This window comes from Candidozyma pseudohaemuli (assembly GCF_003013735.1).
Source record: "Candidozyma pseudohaemuli strain B12108 chromosome Unknown scaffold00007, whole genome shotgun sequence".
NCBI lineage: Eukaryota > Fungi > Ascomycota > Pichiomycetes > Serinales > Metschnikowiaceae > Candidozyma > Candidozyma pseudohaemuli.
Window position 1 is genome coordinate 429,633 of NW_020194441.1, and position 22,775 is coordinate 452,407.

At 49.2% G+C, this 22,775-nt stretch overlaps 6 protein-coding genes and 1 non-coding gene across 7 annotated transcripts; 2 read left to right on the plus strand and 5 right to left on the minus strand.

Annotated features, from left to right (window-relative positions):
- Window positions 1–10: 10 nt before the first annotated feature.
- C7M61_003163 (uncharacterized protein) lies at window positions 11–1,237 on the plus strand (the record flags this gene model as incomplete). Its single annotated transcript, XM_024858513.1, has 1 exon — window positions 11–1,237. The coding sequence occupies one exon, from the start codon at window positions 11–13 to the stop codon at window positions 1,235–1,237; it is 1,227 nt and encodes a 408-aa protein (XP_024713423.1).
- A 65-nt stretch (window positions 1,238–1,302) lies between these two features.
- On the minus strand, window positions 1,303–2,547 carry PUS4 (pseudouridine synthase; the record flags this gene model as incomplete). Its single annotated transcript, XM_024858514.1, has 1 exon — window positions 1,303–2,547. One exon carries the CDS (start codon window positions 2,545–2,547, stop codon window positions 1,303–1,305), a length of 1,245 nt encoding a protein of 414 aa, XP_024713424.1.
- An 854-nt stretch (window positions 2,548–3,401) lies between these two features.
- Window positions 3,402–4,103, minus strand: C7M61_003165 (uncharacterized protein; the record flags this gene model as incomplete). Its single annotated transcript, XM_024858515.1, has 1 exon — window positions 3,402–4,103. The coding sequence occupies one exon, from the start codon at window positions 4,101–4,103 to the stop codon at window positions 3,402–3,404; it is 702 nt and encodes a 233-aa protein (XP_024713425.1).
- A 52-nt stretch (window positions 4,104–4,155) lies between these two features.
- On the minus strand, window positions 4,156–4,229 carry C7M61_003166. The gene has a single exon. It is a non-coding gene; the product is annotated as a tRNA-Val (tRNA).
- A 3,735-nt stretch (window positions 4,230–7,964) lies between these two features.
- On the plus strand, window positions 7,965–10,103 carry C7M61_003167 (uncharacterized protein; the record flags this gene model as incomplete). The annotated part of the gene is made up of 1 exon (XM_024858516.1): window positions 7,965–10,103. The coding sequence occupies one exon, from the start codon at window positions 7,965–7,967 to the stop codon at window positions 10,101–10,103; it is 2,139 nt and encodes a 712-aa protein (XP_024713426.1).
- A 622-nt stretch (window positions 10,104–10,725) lies between these two features.
- CYC3 (holocytochrome c synthase) lies at window positions 10,726–11,499 on the minus strand (the record flags this gene model as incomplete). The annotated part of the gene is made up of 1 exon (XM_024858517.1): window positions 10,726–11,499. One exon carries the CDS (start codon window positions 11,497–11,499, stop codon window positions 10,726–10,728), a length of 774 nt encoding a protein of 257 aa, XP_024713427.1.
- A 9,827-nt stretch (window positions 11,500–21,326) lies between these two features.
- C7M61_003169 (uncharacterized protein) lies at window positions 21,327–22,486 on the minus strand (the record flags this gene model as incomplete). Its single annotated transcript, XM_024858518.1, has 2 exons — window positions 21,327–21,381; window positions 21,612–22,486. 2 exons carry the CDS (start codon window positions 22,484–22,486, stop codon window positions 21,327–21,329), a joined length of 930 nt encoding a protein of 309 aa, XP_024713428.1.
- Between the last annotated feature and the right edge of the window lie 289 nt (window positions 22,487–22,775).

Below are 22,775 nucleotides of genomic sequence, written 5' to 3' on the forward strand. Positions count from 1 at the left end.
CGGCAACACCATGTCTTGCCGTCGAAACTTCACTTTTCCTTTCAAACTTAAAAACAGATACGACTACTTGCCTTGGCTTCATGGGACTTTGGAGGAGGTGAGTCGTATTCTCGGGCAAGACGAATTCAATTACATTCTTCACTACCTCATTGATGGAGAAGAGGCTGCTAAGGAAAGTTTGCCCAAAGAGTACAGTTCAGAAAAGATATCATGGATCATTCACCACTGTGTTCAAGTAGTCGGTGCGCTTATTTCTTCTGGCATCAGCAATGGACTTCGTTCCTTGATACGTGGTTGCCTGTCAGATATGGAAAAGTGGAGACAGATGCACCAAACGGGTTTCAGATTTCGTGTTTCACTGTTCGTTGAGTATATCTGTAAGTGGGCTGATCAGCTTGCTGTTAATGCTTGGAGTGGTAAGCTGAACCTGCGGGAAACGATGAAGTATTTGGCTGCAAATTGTTTCACCAATGAGGAGCACTATTTCATGATGTTCTTCAATTCCCCAAAAGTTAGATCTTCTGAAACTCTTCAGAAATCGTTAATTGCGGAATATTTCAATAGTTTGGGCGTCGAGGAGATCAACCTTGCGGACCGAGTCACCCCACTGTTTGCGTCAACCAGGTTGTTTCTAGATGCTTTGCATGCGAGATACAGATACAAGGAAAGATGCACCCACTGCTGGAAAATAGGCCATGGAAAAGAGCATTGTTGGGTGAAGTATCCACATTTGAGGCCCAGGCCGGTTTTGAAGCGAAGGGCAAATGACCAAGGCAGAAAATGCTCAAAGAGACAGAAAAAGAGAAAGAGCTCCAGTCCCAAGAAACAAACATTAAATGTTGATCTTGATGGGTCTAAATGTCCCCTGAAACCCACGTTTTACTGGTCTACTCGCTCGACACGCCATGCTGTCAAAGACCGAAACTTACTCTATGACTTTGTGAGAAACCGCCAGGTCTTGAAGGATGCCTTTGGCAATAGGACAATTTCAGAGGGGTACGGAAAACTCAGTGGCATTGCTGCAAACGGACAACGGATCGTTTTGGAGAAAGTGTTTTATTTGAAAAATACTCCTGCCAATGTCATTGCCGCAAATTATCCAATTGCACAATTTGCAGTTAACTACAGTGTACCTGATCAAGCCTTGACGGACCACAAAGGTAGGAGACTCAACACTTTGGAATCGGACAGGATTGCCTTGCAGCTCCACAGCTGCTTACAGGTTGCCGAGGCTTGAGTCCCGTATTTCCATTTATTCGATCTGGCAATTCCAGTCTATATACACTTAAACCTTTTGTTTCTTCAAACCTTTTGTTTCTTCGATGCATGGCCCTCGTCCTCTGTAGACACAGTTTCTCCATTCTCCGCTGTCTCTTCATTTTCTATCGTCTCTTCTTTGGCCTCCGCCTCGGCCTCCGCCTCCGCTTCGGCCTCCTTCTCAAGAAGCGGCCTGAGCTTCTCCTCAACCTTGACAAACTCCTCAGCAACATCAATGTCCAGACCCTGGTCGAGCGCCCGCTTTAAAACAGGCCCCCAGAGCCTCTCGTCACGCTCCAAAAAGTCCAGAACCTGAAACGTATTCTTGCCCACCTCGTACTCGGCCTGCTTGGTTCGGTTCAAATACACCATATGCGCCGACAGCTCCACGGCACGGCCCAAGTCGCTGATCAAACTTCGGATGTAGGTGCCCAGGCCGACTGTAGTTGTGAGGCCGATTACGGGGAGTTCGTCTCGTGGAGGGGCATCTTGAGGAAGCATTCTGGGACGAATGAGGGTCACCTTTTCCAGATCAGGCACGCTTTCGTCCGCCATGAAATCGTCAGAAAAGATCAATTCCGAGTCGTTGAGCGTCAGGTTCAGCGCTAGCATGCTGGCGAGTGTTTTCCCGTCAGAGTCGGTCTCCAACTTCATCGGCTTATACTGAGGATCCACCGCCAAAGGCCCATGGACCCCGAACTCGTGGATAAACGCCTCCCTGGCCTTGATGGCTCGAGGAAGCGGGAGCCCTTTTCTGGCGTATTCATACAAAGGCATGCCGTCCACCTTCAATGCTGAAAACAACGGAGGTGTCTGTTTCCCCTTACCGGTGAACTTTCTAGCGGCATTCTGCAAACTTTCCACCGTAACGTGTTCCGTTTCCGTCCTCGTCAAAACCTCGCCCTCCGAGTCTCCCGTAGTAGTACTCTGGCCCAACATGGCCTTGGCTTCATACGTCTTCTTGCAGTTTCCTAGGAAATGGCTCAACTGCTTTGTTCCTGAACCAACGCCAATTATCAACACACCCTGCGCCATAGGGTCTAGCGTGCCGCCGTGGCCCACCTTGATGCCGAGCCTGTTGACTCTGTTTTGGATTTTGGTGGGTTTCCAGTTGGTACCAGCCGTAAGCTGTTCATGCTTGATTCTCCTGGCTTCAGCAAGATCGTGGGCAAAAACGTCCAGCTTGTCAAAAAGCTTACTGAGCTTGGCCACCACGCCCGACAGCGTCATGCCCGCAGGCTTGTCCACGGCAAATACTCCATTCATGTTTCGTGGGAGGTATCTGAACATGGCTTTTCGCGATGCCCTGAGATGGCGATGGGGTGGGTGGGGGTAGTATAATTGGTGAGGGATTGGGGGATGAAGAGATTTCGAGGGAATTGGGGATTATTGGTTTAGGAGATGGGTGGACGGTGACTTTGGAGGAATTGGGGGATTCGGGTTTTGGGTGGTGGTTGTTCGGAGTGGCTGCAAAATACGGTTGGAGGGTAGGCTATATGGATTATGGAGTGAGATAGGGCACAAAAAAGGCAGAATGGCCGTTTGTGGTTGAATTTGGCTAGAAGTAGGGGAAATGGGTTTAGTTGTGGAAGAGACGCTTTGTCTTTGTTGGGCATGTTTGGTTGAAGATAGGTGCGATGTGGAGGTCTACGGTGGATGGTATCATCCACGTTTCACGAGACGATTTCATGATCATGCAATTGAGTTGATATTAGTAGTGACCTTGTAAAGTCGAGTTTTGTGGTGTGTTAAGTGTCCGAATTGAGTGGTGCTTTGAGTGTCCGAATCAGGTTGAGTCTGGTTACCTGGTCCACTCCTACCGGTATCTCAGGCTGCTGAGTCAACCTGTCCAGAGTTCCGATATTGGATCGAGTTTTTTGGGCTTTGAAACCTTGGTCAACACCAGAGAGCTCAAACTATCAAAAAGCCAAGTGTGGTTGTGTGCTTCCATAGAAAGAAAATTATCCTAGTGTCCTTTCCTTGGAACTTTTCAGTGGAAGGCCAGTTGTCTGACTCAGAGGAAGGCCAGCCGTCTGATTCCGTGAAAGTCCACTTCAAGCTCCTCCAAAGCGCCAAAAAGCGCCATGCTCTGTATCGACATGAGGTCCATTTCAGCGTTCAGTGTCCCAACTGCCCACCCCCTCCTACTCCGACGGCTTGGGGATCTGGAAATCCAACGACAAGAAGCCGCTCTCCCTCACCAGAATCAACCGTAGCTGCGGGTGCCGTTTCGCCAAAAACGTCCCGTTCACCTCCTCCACATACTGGTCCAACCTCCCCAACTCCCGCTTCGTATACGGCTCTAGCGCTAGCCAGCCCCATATTCTCGAGTACAACGTGCCCGTCAAAAACTCCACGATGTTGTCCATCCACGTCCACGTGGAATGCAACGAAAAGGCATCCGCCAAAATGGCATTCACTGTCTTGACGATATCTTGTAGCTCCAGAGCCGAAAGAAGCAGCGGAACCAAGGGAGGTTTTGATGTTGTTCCAAAGACATTGCCATCGTAAAGCCCCAATGTGGGTTCTCCATAAACAGCAGCAGGCTCCTCTCCTGGGGTATACAAGGAGAACTGTGGAATCATATAGGAGTAGTCCTTGTCCTCGTAAGCCCGAGGAATCCTCACGATTCTGGTGTTTCTGAATAACTCCGAATCCTGAGGAGCATAGATGTTTGGGAAATGGTTCACCACAAGGCTGGGTGTATCATGGTGCTTCTCTTGTGTTGATACTTGGGACACTAGGGTAGAACCAGGGTTGCTGGGAGCCACTAGGAATTCGTGGTAGTTGAAAAAAGGAACCAGCGTGCTCAGAGTTTCGGCATATTTTGTAGAAGGATCATTCATAAACGTGGGAAAAGGCGTAGATGGATGGTGTTGTGGAGTACAAAAAAGAAGATGATTTCGCCCAGGATCGAACTGGGGACGTTCTGCGTGTTAAGCAGATGCCATAACCAACTAGACCACGAAACCGCTTCTGGAAAGTTGAAGCAGCTGGTTTACTATGTAGCAGTAGTTTTTGGGATTGATTATTTTGATATATTGAACTATTTCAATAGATGTCTTGTGTACTCAATATCACGCTCACAAATTTTGAGCCAATTTGAGCCAGCGATTGTGGAGATATTCGAGATTTTGTTCGCGATTTGACTACAGACTTACTTAACATACAGTCAATATGTGCAGGATGGTAGGTTTTGCAACCATTGAACCAAAAGACATTCATGACGGTATTACTACTTCAAATTAGAGACCTCTAAAATAGCTCAGCTTTCACACTCTATACTAGCGCTACATGGACGATAAATCGAAAATTTTATATGAGCAAGAAAGACGTACGGACAACACCAGAAGATTTTTGCAAACTAGGTTTGCGTGGATTTCATGAACATCAAGAAGCTCTAATAAGCCCGTGTTCGTTGACATTGGGTTACAAATGATAAGAAAAGCACACAGTGTGGCAGCAGGACCTTTGAAGATGTAGGTGAGTGAGACACCGATCCCGAAGCGACCTTTAATCAACGTTATCAGCAAAAAAAAAAAAAAAAGAAAGGCCTGCTTTATTACACCCACACCAACCATTGCCCGATCATCTTGAGTGAGAACTCAATCAATAAAGAAAGATCAAGAATAGCATCGAGCCGTGGGTGTGGGTAGTAAACGCACCCGAGAATACGCCGCTAACTGCCATGTTACCAAGCAACAAGTAGAAGCAAGCACAGATCTTAGACGATGTCAGATTCTGTTATAGCTGCTTAAAAGATGAATACCAAGATCTTCAATTCACTAATGGTGGGGATCAACACCATTGTATGGAACAAGTGATAGAGACGGAACGCAATGTCAGACTGGAAATTCATATGTTATCGAACCCACTCCGCAGAAACAAAAATTGGAAAACGTAAAAGCAGGTGGACGATTTTTCAGCGAAAGAAGCATAATTCTCGGGTTAGGTAGCTGGTGCTTATTTGTAAATCAACTCAACGAAGAAGGCGATGAACAATCACATCCAATGACGATATTTTAAGTAGTAGCATGAAGCCTCAAGGTAGGGTCTCGTCACACCTTCCCCTGGAAGACTTTCCAAAGCTATCTCTTAGCTACCAGTATGTGAGGTAGCTTTGGTTTAGCAGCGATGACCCCACGATCCTAGAAAAGATCACGAGGCCTCAACGATCCCAATGTGCTGCATTCTATTGAGATCTGACCAGGATTTCCCTGGAGGGTTCCACTTAATATCTGATCGTAAAAAAAAAAAAAGTTCGTCATGATTAGCCCAATTCCTCAGAAGTGAGATGTAGCTTCGTCAACGGAAAAGAAGCTGAGTTCATGACAGGCTTCAATGCCTCAGGGGGTTCAGCTGAAGCAATTAGCCCGAGTTCGTGACAATCGAATTGTTTTAGATTTGGATCACAGGCACAAGAGCCAATGCCAAAAACACGAACCCTGCTGGACCTGCCGATGAAGGGCTATTTAATTTTTCGAAACGTCCAACAAAAAACTTTTCAATAAAATATACCCTCCATCTTACTTCGGTAGATCCAGCAGGGAACTTGGAAGGATCGGGGTAACCCTTATATAGGGACGTGACGCACCCGTGCACCTTGAATATATAGAGATGGGAGCGACTTGAAAAAAAGGTTTAAATCTTTGCAACTTCTTCTTCTTAGTGTATGTACCAGTGCAGTGCCACCTCTGATGATACTTGTCCAGTCGGACACGCTATTAACCCAGCTCATTTGATATTTTGTTTGTGATAAGACTAGTATTTGCTGAGGCACCATTGAGAGATCTTTACTAACATAAAGCAGCATCCAGTGATGTGAATTGGAGGTTATTTGTTGTAGACATATGGAGGTGCTTTGCTTATCGGCATGTCCAGAATTGTGTTGGGTTTGGGGGTATCGCCGTATCGGGTTGATTCGTTGCTTATGAGTATTCGATGATGCTAATCTGCCACATCTTCTGCTCTTTGGAACCGCTGTTGATGACTTCTCTTTTCTTTATCTCTCTTCTCCCTATTGAAAACCTCTTTCGTTAAAAGCTGATCTTGAATGGAGCTCGATATTTGTGGATTTCGTGGATCTATGCTGAATGCTTTCGACGGACAATCCCTGACAGGTAGCTACGTCAAGTATCTATTAGGTACAACCAATAGGCATTCATGCTACGTCCTGGCGTTTTCTCCGATAACTATGATTTCGTTGGTTTGAAAATGAATTTTTTAGTCAATGGGTTTGATAAATATCGACCATGTTCACAGTGAGACCACACTTTTCGCAACCAATATCAAAATCTACAAATTACCGACTCTTAAATTGAAAGGCGCCTTATTCTTTCCCACAAATCCCACTCCTTTTCAATTCCTACAGCCAGTATCCAATAATCCACAATTTTCAGCCTCTCATTCCCCAAAGTTCGGTTTATCGATCCAGCCCTAACGGCTCTGGACGCCACACCCGTGCACCACACTGATATCCTCTGCTTGAGGAATTTTTCACTTCCAGCAATTACACCAACTACACACCAAAAGTATGTTTCGGCCTAGCACTCCTGATGATACTTGTCCAGATGGACTATGCATAAACCCAGCTCTTCGATTTTTTTGTTAATGAGACCAACTAGTTTTAGACAGCTGAAGTGCATCATTCTTGATCAACAACTAACAATAGATAGTGGTATTGATATCATGATCAGAACGCCCATTGGATGATTTGGTTGTTTGTGTTGTCTAGTGATCCATGCAACAATTTGAACTCTCAGAGAATTTTAGTGGCTTTGGAAATTTGGATTTGAATGTTGTCTCTGTATCTCTTACTTCTTGCTTCTACCGTCTAAGTTGATATCTCAAGGGCAAGTCAACGAGCTCTTTTCTCTTACTCTCCAAATGTGGAAGCATGGTCCCATCAATTATCAAAACTTCACATGTCTCTTCACCTCCTCTGTCTCAAAATCATAAAACCACTTGATCTAGCACGACTGGTCCCAGCTTCGGGCTCCTTCTAGCTAAATATCTTCAGGGACAAAATGACAGATATGTGCCTTTATTCCCAAATCTGATAGAACCCGCCTCCTTATCCATTTAAACCCGCCTCCACATCACAGTAAAACTCGCCTTCATGTCCTACCTGGTCTATAGCGCCCGTTCACTAGCTCATTTCGCAGCCATACCACTATCGAGAGACCCCGAAACCAGCTGCAATCAAGGGAAATTTGAATTTGATGTAACACATTGTTCACTTGATGAGAAAGTGTTTAAAGAAATTTTGAGAAAGAAGAAGCCTGAACCAAAAGCCTGTGCCCATTTACCTACCTTCACAACCTCATTTCGCAGCCAAACTGGTTGATCTAGAAACCCAATGGAATCCACACACCAAGGGTATTCAAATCCAAAACTAGATTTTCTTTCGATAGAGACTTAACCCAAAAAGCCTAAAAACCTCCCAGGAAACCAAATTCCGGCGCCATCGACTTCATGTCTCACCCATCCACCTCCACTACATCCCACCTCACCTGTTGCACCACCCACCCACAAATCCCAAAAACACAAAATCCCCCAAACCACCCTACATCCCGCCCCTCTCCAACCCCTCCACCCAAAAAACCCCAAATCCACCCCTTACCCCCAGATTATCACCAACATCACCACCCCAGGAATTCGCAAATTTTTCAGTGCGACCCAATCCCAACTACTACTTCACCATCACCATGATCTTCCGGGCGGCATTGATTCTGGCCCGGCGCAGCGGCGTGGCCCGGCTTCCGTTTGTCCGGCTCCAGGCCACCGCCACCGCCACGCCGGCCCAGCAGCCGTCGAAACAACAAAACCTGAACCCCAAACCTTTCAAACCAAGGGTCAACAGGAAAGTCAGAGACATCACACAGCAGGTCCAGGCGCTGGCCGAGGCGGCGCTGCCCACGGATCTTTCCGAGGCGATTGATATTTTGGAGGAAGGCGTGTCGTATCTTCGAGAGGTGCAGGTGGCCGAGAGGGTCAGGGAAAGAGAGCTCTTTGATGCTTTCCAGCCCAGTTTGGCGATTTTGATGGGCAAGATGGCGGGTTCCAATATGGGTGGCCGCAGCCAGGAGGACGTGTTGGACATGTTGGTGGAGCACCGGATCGCCCACGGGGCGTTGTTTTCGAATTTGGCCAAAGAGGTGATCAAGGGCTCTGGAGAGGGTAAGTACGCTGCTGTGTTGCAGTTGTGGCTCAAGTTCTTGGACTACGACAAGACGATGCACGCGGAGAAGGTGCCTATAAACAAGGAGCTTGCTGAGTACAAGCAGCACGGCTTTTTTTGGGCGGACTTCAAGGACTTGGCCTACTACTCGTTTGTGATGCAGTGTGTTTCCGAAGGGGTCCAGCCGACCGTGGAGGACGCCCTCAAGGTGATTTCTGCGGGCAAAGCCGAGTCGAATCTTCCTCGCTACCACCACGTTGAAACGGCTTTGCGTAGAGCTGGTGCTTCTGAGGATATGGCTGCGTTCAAGAAGGTGCACAATGCCATGATGGCTCAGGTCCGAGAACCCAACGGGCCCGACGTGAACAGACACATCAAAAACGCCGTGGAGAGCCGCTCCGCCAGCAGACTCGAGAAAGTGTACCTGATGATTTTGGAGGCGTCCGAAAAGCTGAAACAGCCTGTGTCAGAGCACACCTTGAACAAGCTCATGCTTGCGTTCATCGAGATCGGCGTCTACAACCGGGTTTTCGATATTTTCCGGAGCATGCTTGCCGGCGGCATTTCCCAGCCCAACCAGAACTCGTTTGACCTTGTTTTCAAGGCCATGGGCCACCCGGAGCGTTTGAAGCCAATGAACGAAAAAGAGCGTCTTGCCGAGGCCAAAACCGTCGATGCAACTTACAAAGCCATGCTAGCGTCGGGCCGCAAAATGACGCCCAAGACGTTGGCGTACGTGGTGGCGTGTTTTGCCAATACCAACGATTTCGCCCGTGTGGACGAGTTGATGAAGAAATACTCCAACTTCACCACGATCGACGCCACGAAAAACAACATCCTCATTGGCCTAGCCTTGAACAACAAGATCGAGGAGGCCGAGCAGAAACTCAAGGAGTTCTTGACCAAGGACCCGGCCTTCACGCCCTACACTTACACCATGAACACCTTGTTTGCACACTACACGAAACAGCGCCGTTTCGACGATGCTGAAAAATTGCTCGAGTTCATGAAACGCAAAAACATCCCCGAGGACGTCGCCACCGTCACCACGGCCATCGACTTCTACTTCAAGCTCATCACCTCCCGAGGCCAGGTGCCTGACATTGCTCTGGTTTTGGAGAAGTTGAGACAAACCGACCTCGAGTTCACCCAGGGCACCGTCAACACCATTCTTGATACCTTGTGCAGAGCTGGCGTCAACTTGAACGCTGCCAGAGCCGTTTACAAGCACTTCACCAGCGAAAACCCCAGATTCAGGTACTCTCCAGCCATGGCTGCCACGATGATCCGGGCTGAATTGTCGTTTGGCTCTGTTTACAACGCCGAGGCCTATTTTGACTTTTTCGTCAAGAACATCGAAAACACCACTCGGATGTGGAACATGATGATCAGAGGCCTTTTGTCCAAGGACACTGGTCTTGCGGTGGACTACTTCCACAAGATGAAGGCACAGAAAGCCGCCGGTGTGCAGCCCAACGCCTACACATTCTACTTTTTGCTTTCTCACTTCAGAAAGACCAATAACGCTGAGAAGGTCAAGTGGACGCTTGAGGAGCTTGCCCAGGCGGACTTGAAGACGTATGGTGACGTCTTGCCCGGTTTGGTGGACTCCTTGAAGGCTGACTTCAGAGTGGATCCAGCACTTGTGGCGAAGCTCAGACTGTAAATACTGTAAATACAACAACGGAGGCGGGAAGCCTGTGCCTGCTTTAGGATTAATGAAAATTGCTGGTTCTACAATTGCCAAACAATATGCATCAATTCCAATAAATATCAACTTGTGCCGGCCAAACCCAATCTATGTACTGCCGCCTGGGCCGCCGACACCTGGCAATTAACGGCGGCGGATTCGTAATCGTCGCTAACTCTCTGTGGGTGTCGTTCAGCATCCACATACGGATGGCGATTCCTTGTTCATGGAACTCTTTCTCACGAAATATGGTCTCTCATGAAGTATCGTGTCTCGTGGAACATCTTTCTCATGAAATATGGTCTCTCATAAAATATGGTCTCTCATAAAATATGGTCTCTCATAAAATATGGTCTCTCATGAAATATGGTCTCTCATGAAATATGGTCTCTCATGAAACATCGTCTCTCATGAAATATGGTCTCTCATAAGATGTCTTCTCTCATGAAAGTCTCTCATGATACATCTTCCGGAACCATCTTCCCAGAAACATTTTCCCGGAAACATCATCCTTCTGAACATCCTCTTTCTCATATCCTAGGCTCCTCTTCACAGCTCCATGCTGACTAAGCCCCACTAGGACCACTAGGACTAAGACCTAGTCAAAATCACCCATGGCACGCTTCCACAAAGGCCCCGCCCAGTGTGTGAAACGGTCCAGGGCGTTCTGCACCGAGTCCAACGCCGGCCTCGTGTCCAACATAAACGCAGGCATGCCCGTCTCCTCGTCGTCCGGAGCACTGTAGTAGTCGATCACATAACGCACCTGGTCCCATTTGCCCTCGTCGGCGGCTCTGAGCACCGTCCAGTCGTGCCTGTCGAAAGGAGGCTGTGTGTTGAAAGTCAGGGGGAACACTTTTCCAAGCGCCAAGTACATTCTAGCCCTGGGACTGAGATCGTGGGGCTTTCCTGTGAACTGGAGCAATCTAGGCTCGATCCTCAGCTGAGCGGTGTACTTGGACTCCCACTCGAGGATCTGCTGCCAGGCACCTTCGTTAAGGAAATTGTGCACTTCCACCATCAGCTCCACGGCATCTTCCGGAACGCCCTGTCCTTTGCCTTTCTTGAGCATGGCATTGAGCATCTGCTGAGGAGACGGATACTCCCAGAAACCCTGGTCTCCCGACTCTCCCCGGGGAATGGACGAAACGGTTCTTTCTGTGGAAAGCACGACTCTCTGGCCGGGGGCTCTTTCGGAGGATATGGCCATGGGCATGTTGTTCATGGGGTTGAGCACCTCATCGTCATCGCTCAGGGGGCCTTTTCCGTAGTTGACGGGGCACGCTGCAGGAGACGAAACGTCGTGTTTCACCGGACAAGCTGCAGGTTTGAAAGATGTTTTCGATGGTGTATCAGCCCAAAACCAACCCATGTTGAGTAGTTGATTTGAAATGATGAGCTGTGACGGGAAGTGTAGGTGTGCGCGTGACATCCGCGTGATCGCAGGTCACGTTTGGCTGGAAAAGAAATAATACTGCATATAGGGCACAGTTCCAGGCACTCATAGTCCTCGAGATTATCCCCCAGGTTGGAAGCGATCTTGGGTGGCCAGATGGTGGAGACTGTCGAGATCACGCAGAGGTAGCAGGCAGATCGCTGGCTGGACCTTGAAGACCATCGTTTCTAATCGACGTCCTGCATACAACCCCACAAGAGATCTCGAGATGATCTAGCATATGTGCCATTTTTTCGACCGATCGCGGTTGATCCCTGGCTCTAGACTATCTACGTAAAAACACGAGCCCAACGCACAGCCTACGTTGGCTTGAAAACACGAGATGAGTGGGGAGATGGCTTTTTTCAAAACGACATTTTGCACGTGACCCACCATCACGTGACCAACACCCACCAACAACGCCGAAAACCCTTCCCAGCAGCCAAAGCCCACCTTCCCGGCCAACACGTCTCAAAGCCCGTTTGACAGCCCATCATGCCCACCGCCCCATGTCCGCCACCTCAGCCTCGTAGACCCGTGTGTCGCCCGAAATCACGTGACCACGACGTCCAAGCCAACCCCAGCCTCCAGCCCAGCCACCCATGAAAAATAGTCGATGATAATCCGGCGATCGCTGGTGTCTTGTTGAGAAAATCCCCAGTGTTCCCGATTTAGCGTGGTGTGGGTGTAGCTGAAAGTCCACTTGTGCTCATCGCAAAAAGTGGAAAAGTTTCAGCCAAAGGTCCATCGAGCCTAACGCCGCCAAAAGCTCCAAAAACCCGAAAACCCTGAATCTCGAGCCTCGAAGCCCCTATCCGAATCCAGAAAACTGTTTCGAGCCGGTGGGGGCGCTGTAGATCGTCTGCATCGAGAGGCTCAACGAGAAGACAAAGACGATTCAGCCCAATTAGCGGCCCGCTGGGGAAATTGAAAAAATAAGGCAAAACGGGAAAAACGACGTCGAGGCGGGTGCCGGTTGGGGCACTTTTATTGTATCGTAAGTGTTTCTTCGTGGGGGTCAATGGTGTGGTGAATGCACTGGATGAATGTACGGAGATGAATGGATGCAATGAGGCCAGGCACAATGGGCATTGAGTACCCCTAGAGAAGAAATTACAGGAACAGCGAAGATGGGGGACAGGATCCAGGTCCATGAAGGCCAGCATTCATTGAAGATGAATAAAAGGTCTACACTACAGTTAGTGCCACAGTGCTACACTTAATGGTTTGTTCAATTTCCACACTGAATTCACGAAAGTGGTCAATTGATTATTCCAGCATTCTTGGAAATATGGGGTGGAAATATGGCCCCCCCATTCCGGACACCCTGGTACCTGTGCCAATGAAAACGGTCTTTGTGGAGGGTTGCTTCGATTCTTCTCTGCCAGAAGACTAGACTCTGCAGCGGACGGTGATTGGCCAAAACGTTCCAACTGATTTTCCCGAAAAAGAGTGGTTGCGGTGGCACGAAACAATGGGCAGTGTTGCACCGAAGAGTAGCGGGTTTGGCAGACAATGAGGGCTGGAGGATTGCGACGCCAAGGGCCCGAAACGAGCTTTCTTACGGGTTCAGGGGGAAAAGGAAAGAATTGACGTTGAGAGAGGGTACGACTGAAGAATAGGATTGAATACGGATTGTGCAATGTCGTGGGAGAATGGTATAGTGGGTTGCGTTACGGTGAATGGGTGTAGATGGTAGTCAAGGAGAATTGGCAGTCAAGGAGAATTGGCAGTTTAGCCAATGGAGAGTCAAGCCAATGGAGAGAGATTTGGAAATTAGGTAATTGCAGTAAACGATATTACGCCATAGAATAAGGTAAGCCCTCCATGGTAAGCCTTCCATGAGGTAACGGCATTTGCACGAATAAGCCCAAACGCAAAACGCCAAAACGTCAATTCCCAAAACCATCGACGAATCCAGCAAATGCAATTGCATCTTTGGAGAAACGGTGCAACTTTTAGAGAAGTCGTGAAACTTTTGAGGTGGCCGTCAATTCGTCAATTCGCCTGGATCCTTCTGCCTAGACTTTGACGATCCGATCCTCCAAAAACGGTGGAACCAGCGGGCACTGAACAAACCCCTGGCGTCTCAAGCCCCGACGTGAACGCAGTGACGTTGTTTCGACTAAAACAGAAGACGACAGAACTAAAGATTTAGAGGAATGTGGACCAGCATGTCCGGACCAGTACCAGATAACGAAGAAAATTCCCGGAGACGTTTTTTAAATGGTGCCCGAAAGAGGAGGCAAACGTCCGTTTTCATCTAAATGTAGCCTGGTACGGCAATACAGAGGCTTATCTTTTGACGAGCATCTTAACACAAGGCTGAGCCACACCATTCCAGGCGAAGCTGGCACACGGATCCAGGATATTCCGGCCTGTCTTCTGAGAAAGATAGAGGATGTGGAGGATGTAGATTATAGAGTATAGTGGTTTCTTTGATTATATGGTTTTCCAGACTTTTCAATTTTTCACAATTTCCAGATTTCTCCCTTTCACAGGGATTTCGTCGTGTGTCCCCGCGGCCATTGTAAGACCGTGCTCGGCTGGCAGAGACCATAATTAAGTACGTTTTAGGCTTTTGTGGAATGGATTCTCTGGATATCGCCCAATTTGTCCGAGTCTGGCCGGCGCGTAATCTGGAAAGAATGGCTGCAAAAAAGCGGCCTTCAGCGAATAGGCTTGTGTTATTCCCAAAGCAGGCAAACCGGTTCTGGCGCGGGTCGGGGGTGGATTTCGTCATTGGGTGGATTTCGGCGGTTGTTCCGGGGGTGTTACAATGACGACGGTGACTAAGGGAGGTTGGATTGGCGGTTAGGATAGGGGGGACATTTGTGGATGTTTGGCTTTGTGGTTTCCGGGGAAAATAGGGGACCGGTGACTCTGGTTTTGGGGTCGGTGCTTGAGGATTGAGATCCGAGGGTAACCGGGGGTAGCCGGCACTCGCCGAGGGTGGGTGTCGCTCAGCCCCCGGATTCCAGCTACGTGCGTGCCGCCTGCCACGACATGCTGGGGACCTGGGGCACCTACGAAAATAGAAGCTTACGATGACAGCGTGGGCCCACCCCCAGTCTGGTTATTTTTTTGCCGTTGAAAAATGGACCACTAGGCAGTGGCTTGATGACGCCAAAATGTCGTCACATGGTGGTAATGGTGGCTCGGATCACGTGATTACCGGCCCCCAGCCGCACGTGCGACAAGAGACCATTTACGCTGGATAAATTGTGCCCTCGGAAGTCGCTCCCGGTCTGCCCTCGCTCTAACACCAACCGGGGTCCCATTTCACCATCCAACCCCCGGTGCGGCTGCCCCCGGAAACCCGAACCCATGTCGACCCTAATGTCTCACCGACTTGTCCCTATACCACAATGCCATGTCGTCGTGCCGCAAGTACAGCGCCAGTATAATAGAAGCCCCTAACAAGCCAGCCAATGTCGTAGACCACCTCCATCATGATAAGAACAATTCAAGAACTTCCTCTAACTAAACTACGATTTGAATTGTTCAATTCTCTGCAATGTCTCACTCTCGCCAGCCTTCCTCTCGATGCTAAGGACCGCCTCACGAACCTATTGTTCCACCATCTGGGCACTTGGCACCTTTATTGCAAAAAAAAAAAAAAAACCACCTTCAAATCGCTTATCACGGCCAATTCCACAATAAAACAAAACGTGACAAATCGTACAAGCTGCTAAACCCGTTGTGTCGCTATTTTATCCGAATAAGCGACCAGCGTAACCGCCAAACCTTGCCGACAAGCTTATCTGGACGGCTCTTTTTTCACCATCTTTCTCTCGATCTTCATTCTTCCATTTCTCTATTGTTCCGCTGGAGGAGGGGCCCAGAAATCGAAGCAGTATCGTCCGTTTGCGGCTGGGGAGGGCTCCCAACACTTTTTGAAAAAGTTGCAAAACCAGCGAAACAGCAGACATTCGACAATGCTGGATCCCCATGTCGTCGGCTCCACCTTCAGTTAAACGGCCATGCATCACGACACCCGGCAGCGTAATTGTGCAAAAAAATAGCTCTCTCGAATTGTGGAGCTTCGATTGTGGAGAATGGCCTGATGGGCGTATTATTGTTCACCGTTACACTCCGCAAAACGGCTTTACGGTTACGAGAGGTTTCGGAAAAAAAAAATTACATGCTGTTTCTCCAAACCAGCTGCACCAGGCAACATGATGAGACAGATAACCGTGGTGGTACATGTCCACGGCATTTGTCCCCTACAACATGCGCTTACACCAAAGCGATGGAAAGTAACGTTGCCAACGGTGCCCCGCCACAATGTCCATTGACACGACTCCGAGACCGGTTTTGTCTTTTTGAAAAACACGCCAAAGAAAATAGAAGAACAGGGCAGGAGCCGTATCTGTGGACAAAGTGGTGCTTGGTATTGTATTGATGGTGGGCTGATAGAGCGGTGGAACAATACACCCAGCGTTCTACTGGCCCACGACAATCAGGCCGTTTTTTTTGGGGCCCATTGACCCCACAAGTTCGACGTTGGCGCTGCCAGCATCTATGGCTGTTCATTGATGCACAGCACTTGTGCAATGCCATGGAATTTGGAGAAAAAACGCCAGAGAATCAGACCACAACGTGACTCGAAGCCGTTGATTGTTCTCTCAGCGGAGTAGGGCTCGGCGGCTGGCGATTGGTCTGGCGTCTTGGACATGGGAATTTTTTCGACTCTCGTTTTGTGCAACCATGTCAAAAGCTTAATTACGCTGTGTTCTTGCGGTCCAGCGTTTTAAGGTTCGCCCTTTGCAACCTTTTCATACACGTTTTGGGGCCTTTTCATCAGGGGCGGCGGAGTTGGCGCTGTTCCATTGTGTGGACTCTGCCATTGATGGTGGATCAATGGACGGACCACTGTGGGATCTAAAAGTGCCCAATTGTGAGCTCCAGAGCGTTTCTTTGATGCTGGAGCGTCGAAGCATGGAGCAACAATTGGCGAATCACAATAGGAAACGCCCATGGCACCGTGGGCCCTCGGAAGTTGCGTTCAATGGAAACAAGGTTGAGCTTTGGCTGCTTTGCAGAGGTTTTAGGGGATGAAATGGGTGGCATTTGGGGAAAAGTTGCCAAAAATCGATCGGCATTGTCGTGAAACACTGGCGACTGGATTCGGAGTAAACTACGAGCTGCTATTGTGATAGCTCGGGGTGTATTCTCAGAAACACTTTGTGATTGGGTTTACTTTGTGATTGGGTTTTGCCTCGAGGGATTAGCCTGGGGGTTCATTGTGATTGGATTTGGGGGGAGGAGGTGGTTGGTTTGATTTTTGGATTCACGAAATAGTGGGTCAATTCCGTGGGTTTGATTTGGAGCTTGGTTTTTGGGATTTTCAGGAAGGGGAGGTCCATGTTGACCTATGGAATTATGGATTCTATGATATTATAGACTCTGAATTGAATTATATTACAATTGCATTTAAGTTCCTCGAATTGATCCCAGGCCGAATATCCATAATCAGTATAGATCAACTCCCCACATCAACAGTAGACCATTGCTTCTCCCCAATTATAGAACATCTCTCCAATAGAAAATCTCTCCAATTAAAGAAAATCTCCAATTTCCAATTCCTAATCAAGCCCTTATTCTCGGGAAGTCCCGTTATCTTTTCTCTCCAAATCCCTACGGTGATTGCTACTCTACACATATCAACACCTCCAACTCCCCCCAAACCTCCATAACCACGGAATTCCGCCTCTTCTATTCCCCAATCCATACCTCCCGACTCTTCTCCCCATCACGTAATCACGAAAATCCCAAAAATCCACAATCCCACCACTGCCTCCAAAACAGACTTCACTTTTCAAACAGACTTCCATTGTGATTGGGTACCACGTCGCCGCTAACTCCGAATCGGCACATCCGACTAAATACACTGCCTCGTCTTCCTCCAGAACCCTGAATCCGAAACCGCCTTTAAGCTTTCTCGATCGACTGAGCCTCTAGTAAAGGAGCCCACAAAGCCAACTACCCGGTCATCGTTTAGTCAATTGACCAAGCCCCAGGTCGGCCTGATCCGGCACTATAATTAGTATCACCATTGAAATCCACAATCCATTGATGTAAGGTTAAAGACGGTTCATCTAGGTTAGACTCTGACGTTGAATCTTAAACCTACAATTCCCAGCGTAACCGCTTGCTGCAAAATCCTTACCCTCTACCGTAAACCTACTTCTGACTCCAGGACCAAAAATAACCTACACTGGACCTGGACCCTCTGGAACCAATTGACCAATCAGAATCCGCCGTTTTGGCGACACAACCCCTTCAATTGACCCTGCCCACTCCCACCACCAGAGCCTCGCGACTTTAAGCCCTAGCAAACGCCCCAAACGCCTAGCAACCTTGTCTATTAGCCCTAAACCGCACTGTAACGTTCAAGGCATCGCTCGCCTCACAGCCCCACGTAAACCGGCATGACGCCTACAGGCGCAAGCCTAAAAGTTTAAAATCGGGCGTTACTGTACTTGATTGCTGGTATTTTTGAAATGTCTGGTTTTTTTTTTTATTGCAGGCAGTCTCTAGCTTTTCACTTTGAACAATGTCTATCGAAGAGGCGTGGAAGCCTGGTAGGCAGAAATGTCGCGGAGCCGCTCGCTGGGCTCAATTTCCTCACACCACTTGTGGGGCGATGCGTGTGTCGTTGAGAAAAATAACTGTGTCGGTGGAATAACCTGATTGAGTTAGAGTATGTAAACTTTACCCGGGTTAAGCCCCAGGGTGTAATTCTTTTCGTCAGCCGGCCACCGACCGGGTCTCTTACTACAGCCACCGACAATACGGGTCACCGGGGGCTTTTTCGTGATAACGACCGGCGGCTGGTGAATTCCGAGGGCAGGTCACGTGACGCGACATCGACGTCAGCAGTCAGCGCAGGCTAAGCCGGGGGTAGAGTCACCGGGGGTACAGCGAGCGAAAAAAAAAAGGAAGCGTCAGTAGAACACTGAAAAGCACCCCCGGGTCGGCACCCTCGGGGATATCTCCGGACGTCGGCAGGAGGAACTCCTATCTATGTCGCCCATGCAAGTAATTAACATGCTCTTACAAGGCCGTCTAGGCCCCAGAGGAGCCATAATTTGAAATTAGCTTCCACAGGGGAATCCATACAAAAAGGCTCTTTTTACGTGAGCCCCCAATTTCCAAAAATAGCGAAATTTCCACCGCCAGCTGGGCTATGGCATTCTGGAGCGGCTTAGTGTCGTCGGCACCAGGCCAAGATAAGCGGCGCTGAAAATCGCACTCTCTTTACGGCAAAAACTCCCTCCTACAATTTCACGTTGTCTGCAATTTGCTAAATCGCCAATACAGAACTGGCCACGTCGAGATCGGTGGGAAAAAATTTTTGAAAATTTCATCCGATGGGCCGTTTGGTGATCTGAAATTTTTTTCTACGTTTTTCACCCTGCTGCCTCTTTCTTCCCCCAAGGCCCCATGCAAATTCCCACCACAGATTCCCCAGCACGTTACGTCCGTCGGAAGTATCCAGGCGTATTGGTGAAAATAGCACATCTTGCTTGGGCCGGCCCCTAGGCGCTGTTTTTCCGCTCCTATGCTTTTCGCAGCGGCTTACCGAGAAACAAGAGGGATTTGCAAGGCGGCGCTTTGGAACGGGCTCGTTGTGGCGAGAAAATGGGTTTTTTCGATGAAAAAAAGGAAAAGTGGGACCAACTCGACCGATTTCAGCTGGTCAGCCGTGGGACCTTTTGCAAGTGGTCCTCCAAAGACCTCGGCGTTTTTTCACTGCACATTCTGAGACATTCTCCCGCTGGGCGGCTAAATGGTCCACTGAGCTTGTGGTTTTTTTTGCCTTTTGGGATTCATGGAGCCTGGCTGCCCGTAAATACCAATGAACGTCATGAACCATGCTTGCTATGGGGATTTTGGCGCGGGATCGAATGAGGTGTCGAGGCAAGTCGCTAAAAGGGTGTTTCAGAGAGACGTGTTTTTTGGACCCACTTTTGCCAGGGTCCCCTACTTGCTACGAAAACTTCTCTGCAATTGTAAAAAATTTTTTCCTTATCTCGACCTTGTTGGTTGCGTTATGCGCACGGTACCTTTCCAGCCACACCTAGGCGAAAATGAGAGCCGCACAGCCGAACCGGAACAATTACCGGATCAGTGGTTGACGCGCGCGGCCACGCTCGTAAATCGGACCATTGTGCAGGCAAGGCGCAAGTGACGTTTTTCACCCTCTCGTCGGACTGCACACACGCGGCAAGCTGACGCAAAATGCCCCCAACGCCCCCTGTGCCAATCCGTCGCAGACTGCACGCAGCGCAGTGACCTAACTTCACACGCGTCAGCGAGCTTCAACGAGGCTTTGTATACAGGGGCCACCTCATGCCCACGACGCATGGAAGATTCTTCTTGCTTGCTACAGCATAATACCCACATTTACCAATTTGCATCGTCTCTAAAAGCGCATAAACTGTTTTGTGTTTCACTTGCCCTCCTGAGACAAAAAGTTGCTCTTCCCGCCACAAAACCGTACATGCTACCCGCGACCCGGTGATTTGGGTGAGGCTTCGTCCTGCAATCTCGAAATCAGAATCCTCCCCTCGCATACATCATTCAGCTTGCAGAATAGGGGATACTCCTTGGAAAGGTCGCCCACAACGCCCAAGAACGCCCACGGGATTCCCGAAAGCTGAATCCCGAAATTCGCTTCATTTACGAGAAAAAACCGTGCCAATGTAAGCTTGGCTTCGTCAAGGTAACACGCTTAACCACCGTGACAGAAACGTTCTTCCGCTAATAACCTCTGCAGGTCCCGAAAACAGCAGCTCGAGCCTGATTTTGAGCCTCGGTCAGGCGCTGTGGATTTTTCTTCTTTTCGGGAATCACGTCACCCTAAGCCCCCTTTCGGCGATGCTGCCGTTTTCAAAGAGAGTCAGTTTTGCCGAAGATATAGCCGTGCTGAGATCGGCTAGATGTACGAATTTTTTGCAAGTGTAGCCGGAAACCGTAGTACTCCCTGGAGGAGAGCAAAGGAGGAGAACAATGGGGCCTTGTTCTCAGAAACCACATTATTCGGAGCGAGCGCAAATCACAAAAGATCTTCGCTGGAATAAGCACCGAAAACAGCGATTTGTCCGATTCAGCGAATTTTCAGATCTCGAGCCACAGCGAAGGAATAATTCGATATGCCAGGAAGTGCAAAAATCGCCATGTCTGGACCTTTGAGGCGGTCCATGTGATAGACCTTACCAGAATAGGAGGGGATCACCAGGTCACGCTGAATCGGGGCCCTTTTCAAACAAGTAGATTTCTCCCCACTTCTCTCGATCATTTTTTTTTAGGGGCATAAGCCAGAATGGTGCCTTCTCCAGGCTTTTCTCCAAAAAAGCGGGCCGTGGGTTCCCCACTGTAACGTGGAATCCAGGGGCCATTCTCCAGATCATCCCCAAGCCCTTTTTGTACGACAATTCTCGGCGCCGTGGGGAAACACAGATCGGACAACTGATCTTTCCAGGCGTCTTGTAGGAAAAGCGTTTGCTCCAGCGCAAGTCCAAAAAAATAGTGCAATCTAGAGGGCAAGATCGGTGTAAGCCCCCCGTAGGGAGAATCAGTCATGGATTCCGGCGGTGGGCCTGGCAACAAAGAGAGACATTATCCCTGCTGTTTACGAAACCTGCCAAATCAGGGCACCGAGACAACAATATCGCCACGAGGGCTCAATGGAGCTGAGATAATGGGTATTCTATGGTCTCGGGATGCAAAGTCCGGACTTCGAGAAAATGCCCAATTCAGGCCTCGATCGTTCTCCACACGAGGACCCCGTCCTCAGTGTTGCCGGGGTCCCTGGTGTTGTCAGCAAACTAAACATGCTAAAGCTGAAAATGCTTAGACAAAGCGCCTCCACCCATTGACCACTTCGTCATCCTCGAGCACCACAGGCCCATTTATAGCAACACCGAAGCCGCCAAGCACGTCACGGCCCTTTTTCCACCGTGACAGCCAGCACAACACCGCCTTAAGCGAGTGGCACCCCGTCTAGCCAAGCCTCGGGTTTGTTCACGCTTTTTCTCTACCGGGAGGCGTCCCTGGCGGAGTCGTAGTGTTCTCCCAAGCCGTAGCTGTGTTTGTAGAACGCCAAGTAGAGCACGGCGACATTCCCAGTGCCCTCGGAATTTGTGGTTTCGGTTGTTTCTGATCCAGAAGGCTCAAAGTCTATGGGCGCCAGGCCGGCGCTGAAAACACGTATTTTCACGCCGTAGCGCTTCGAAAGCGCCAATATCTCCATATCCAGCCCCCACATCGCCGTGGTTTCAAGCTCATGGGTGTACTCATCAACGTCTCGTAACGACATGGTGGACTCGTCAAACAAAAACGGCACAAACTCGTCACGATGGCTTCTGACGAAATCAGCAGCCTCTTTTCGTAATTCCTCCACCAGCACATCCGTACCAATCCTCTGTTTGAGCTGGTCCTGGATCGAGGCAAAAAGACAGTGTCCATCAGGCTTGATTTCCCAGGGCTCGAGCCCATTGGCCGCTAGCACCTTCTTCATCAGCTCCTGCTCAATCGCACGGTAGTCTGTTTCTCCAGCTGCTTCTTCTCGTGCCTGGTTCCGAATGGCCTCTTCTTGTAGTTGTCTTTTTTGCAACCGCTCCTTGGCTCTGTTTCGCTTCTTTGGGCCTGCTTCTGGAACCGCTTCTTGGGGTTCGTTTTTCTCTTCAATGGTCATAGAAGCCAATAGCTCTTCAGGAGAAACGTCTTTCTCCGGCTCTACGCCATTGAAGTCGTCTATTTCTTGCTTGTGTTTGGCATCGAGGTCGTTCTGAAGCTGCACACACTGTGAATTCACGGATTTCCGGTTCTTCTTGGTTGCCTGCTTCTTGAGACCCGTAATCCGACTCACCAAATCCCGCTGCTCCTTTTTATGGCGTGCTAGAAGCTCATCCATGGTTTTTCGATAGTGGTACCAGTGAAAGATCCAGACATCTGGGGGGTGCCAACATCCGTACACCAGGGCGATGGGGGTTGGGCTTGATTTCGGGACCCGCCTCTCGGTTCAACTTGAACCATGGCAGTCAGGTGGTGCACGGGTTTATACGGTTATACTGTGGTCTTGGGGGGTTGAAAGAGACATGCGTGGCTCGAGCGAGCTACATGTCGCACGACGTACGTGAGAAGGGGGGCTTTGGTTTTTTTTTTTTTTTTTTTTTTTTTTTTTTTTTTTTTCCCTCCCCCCC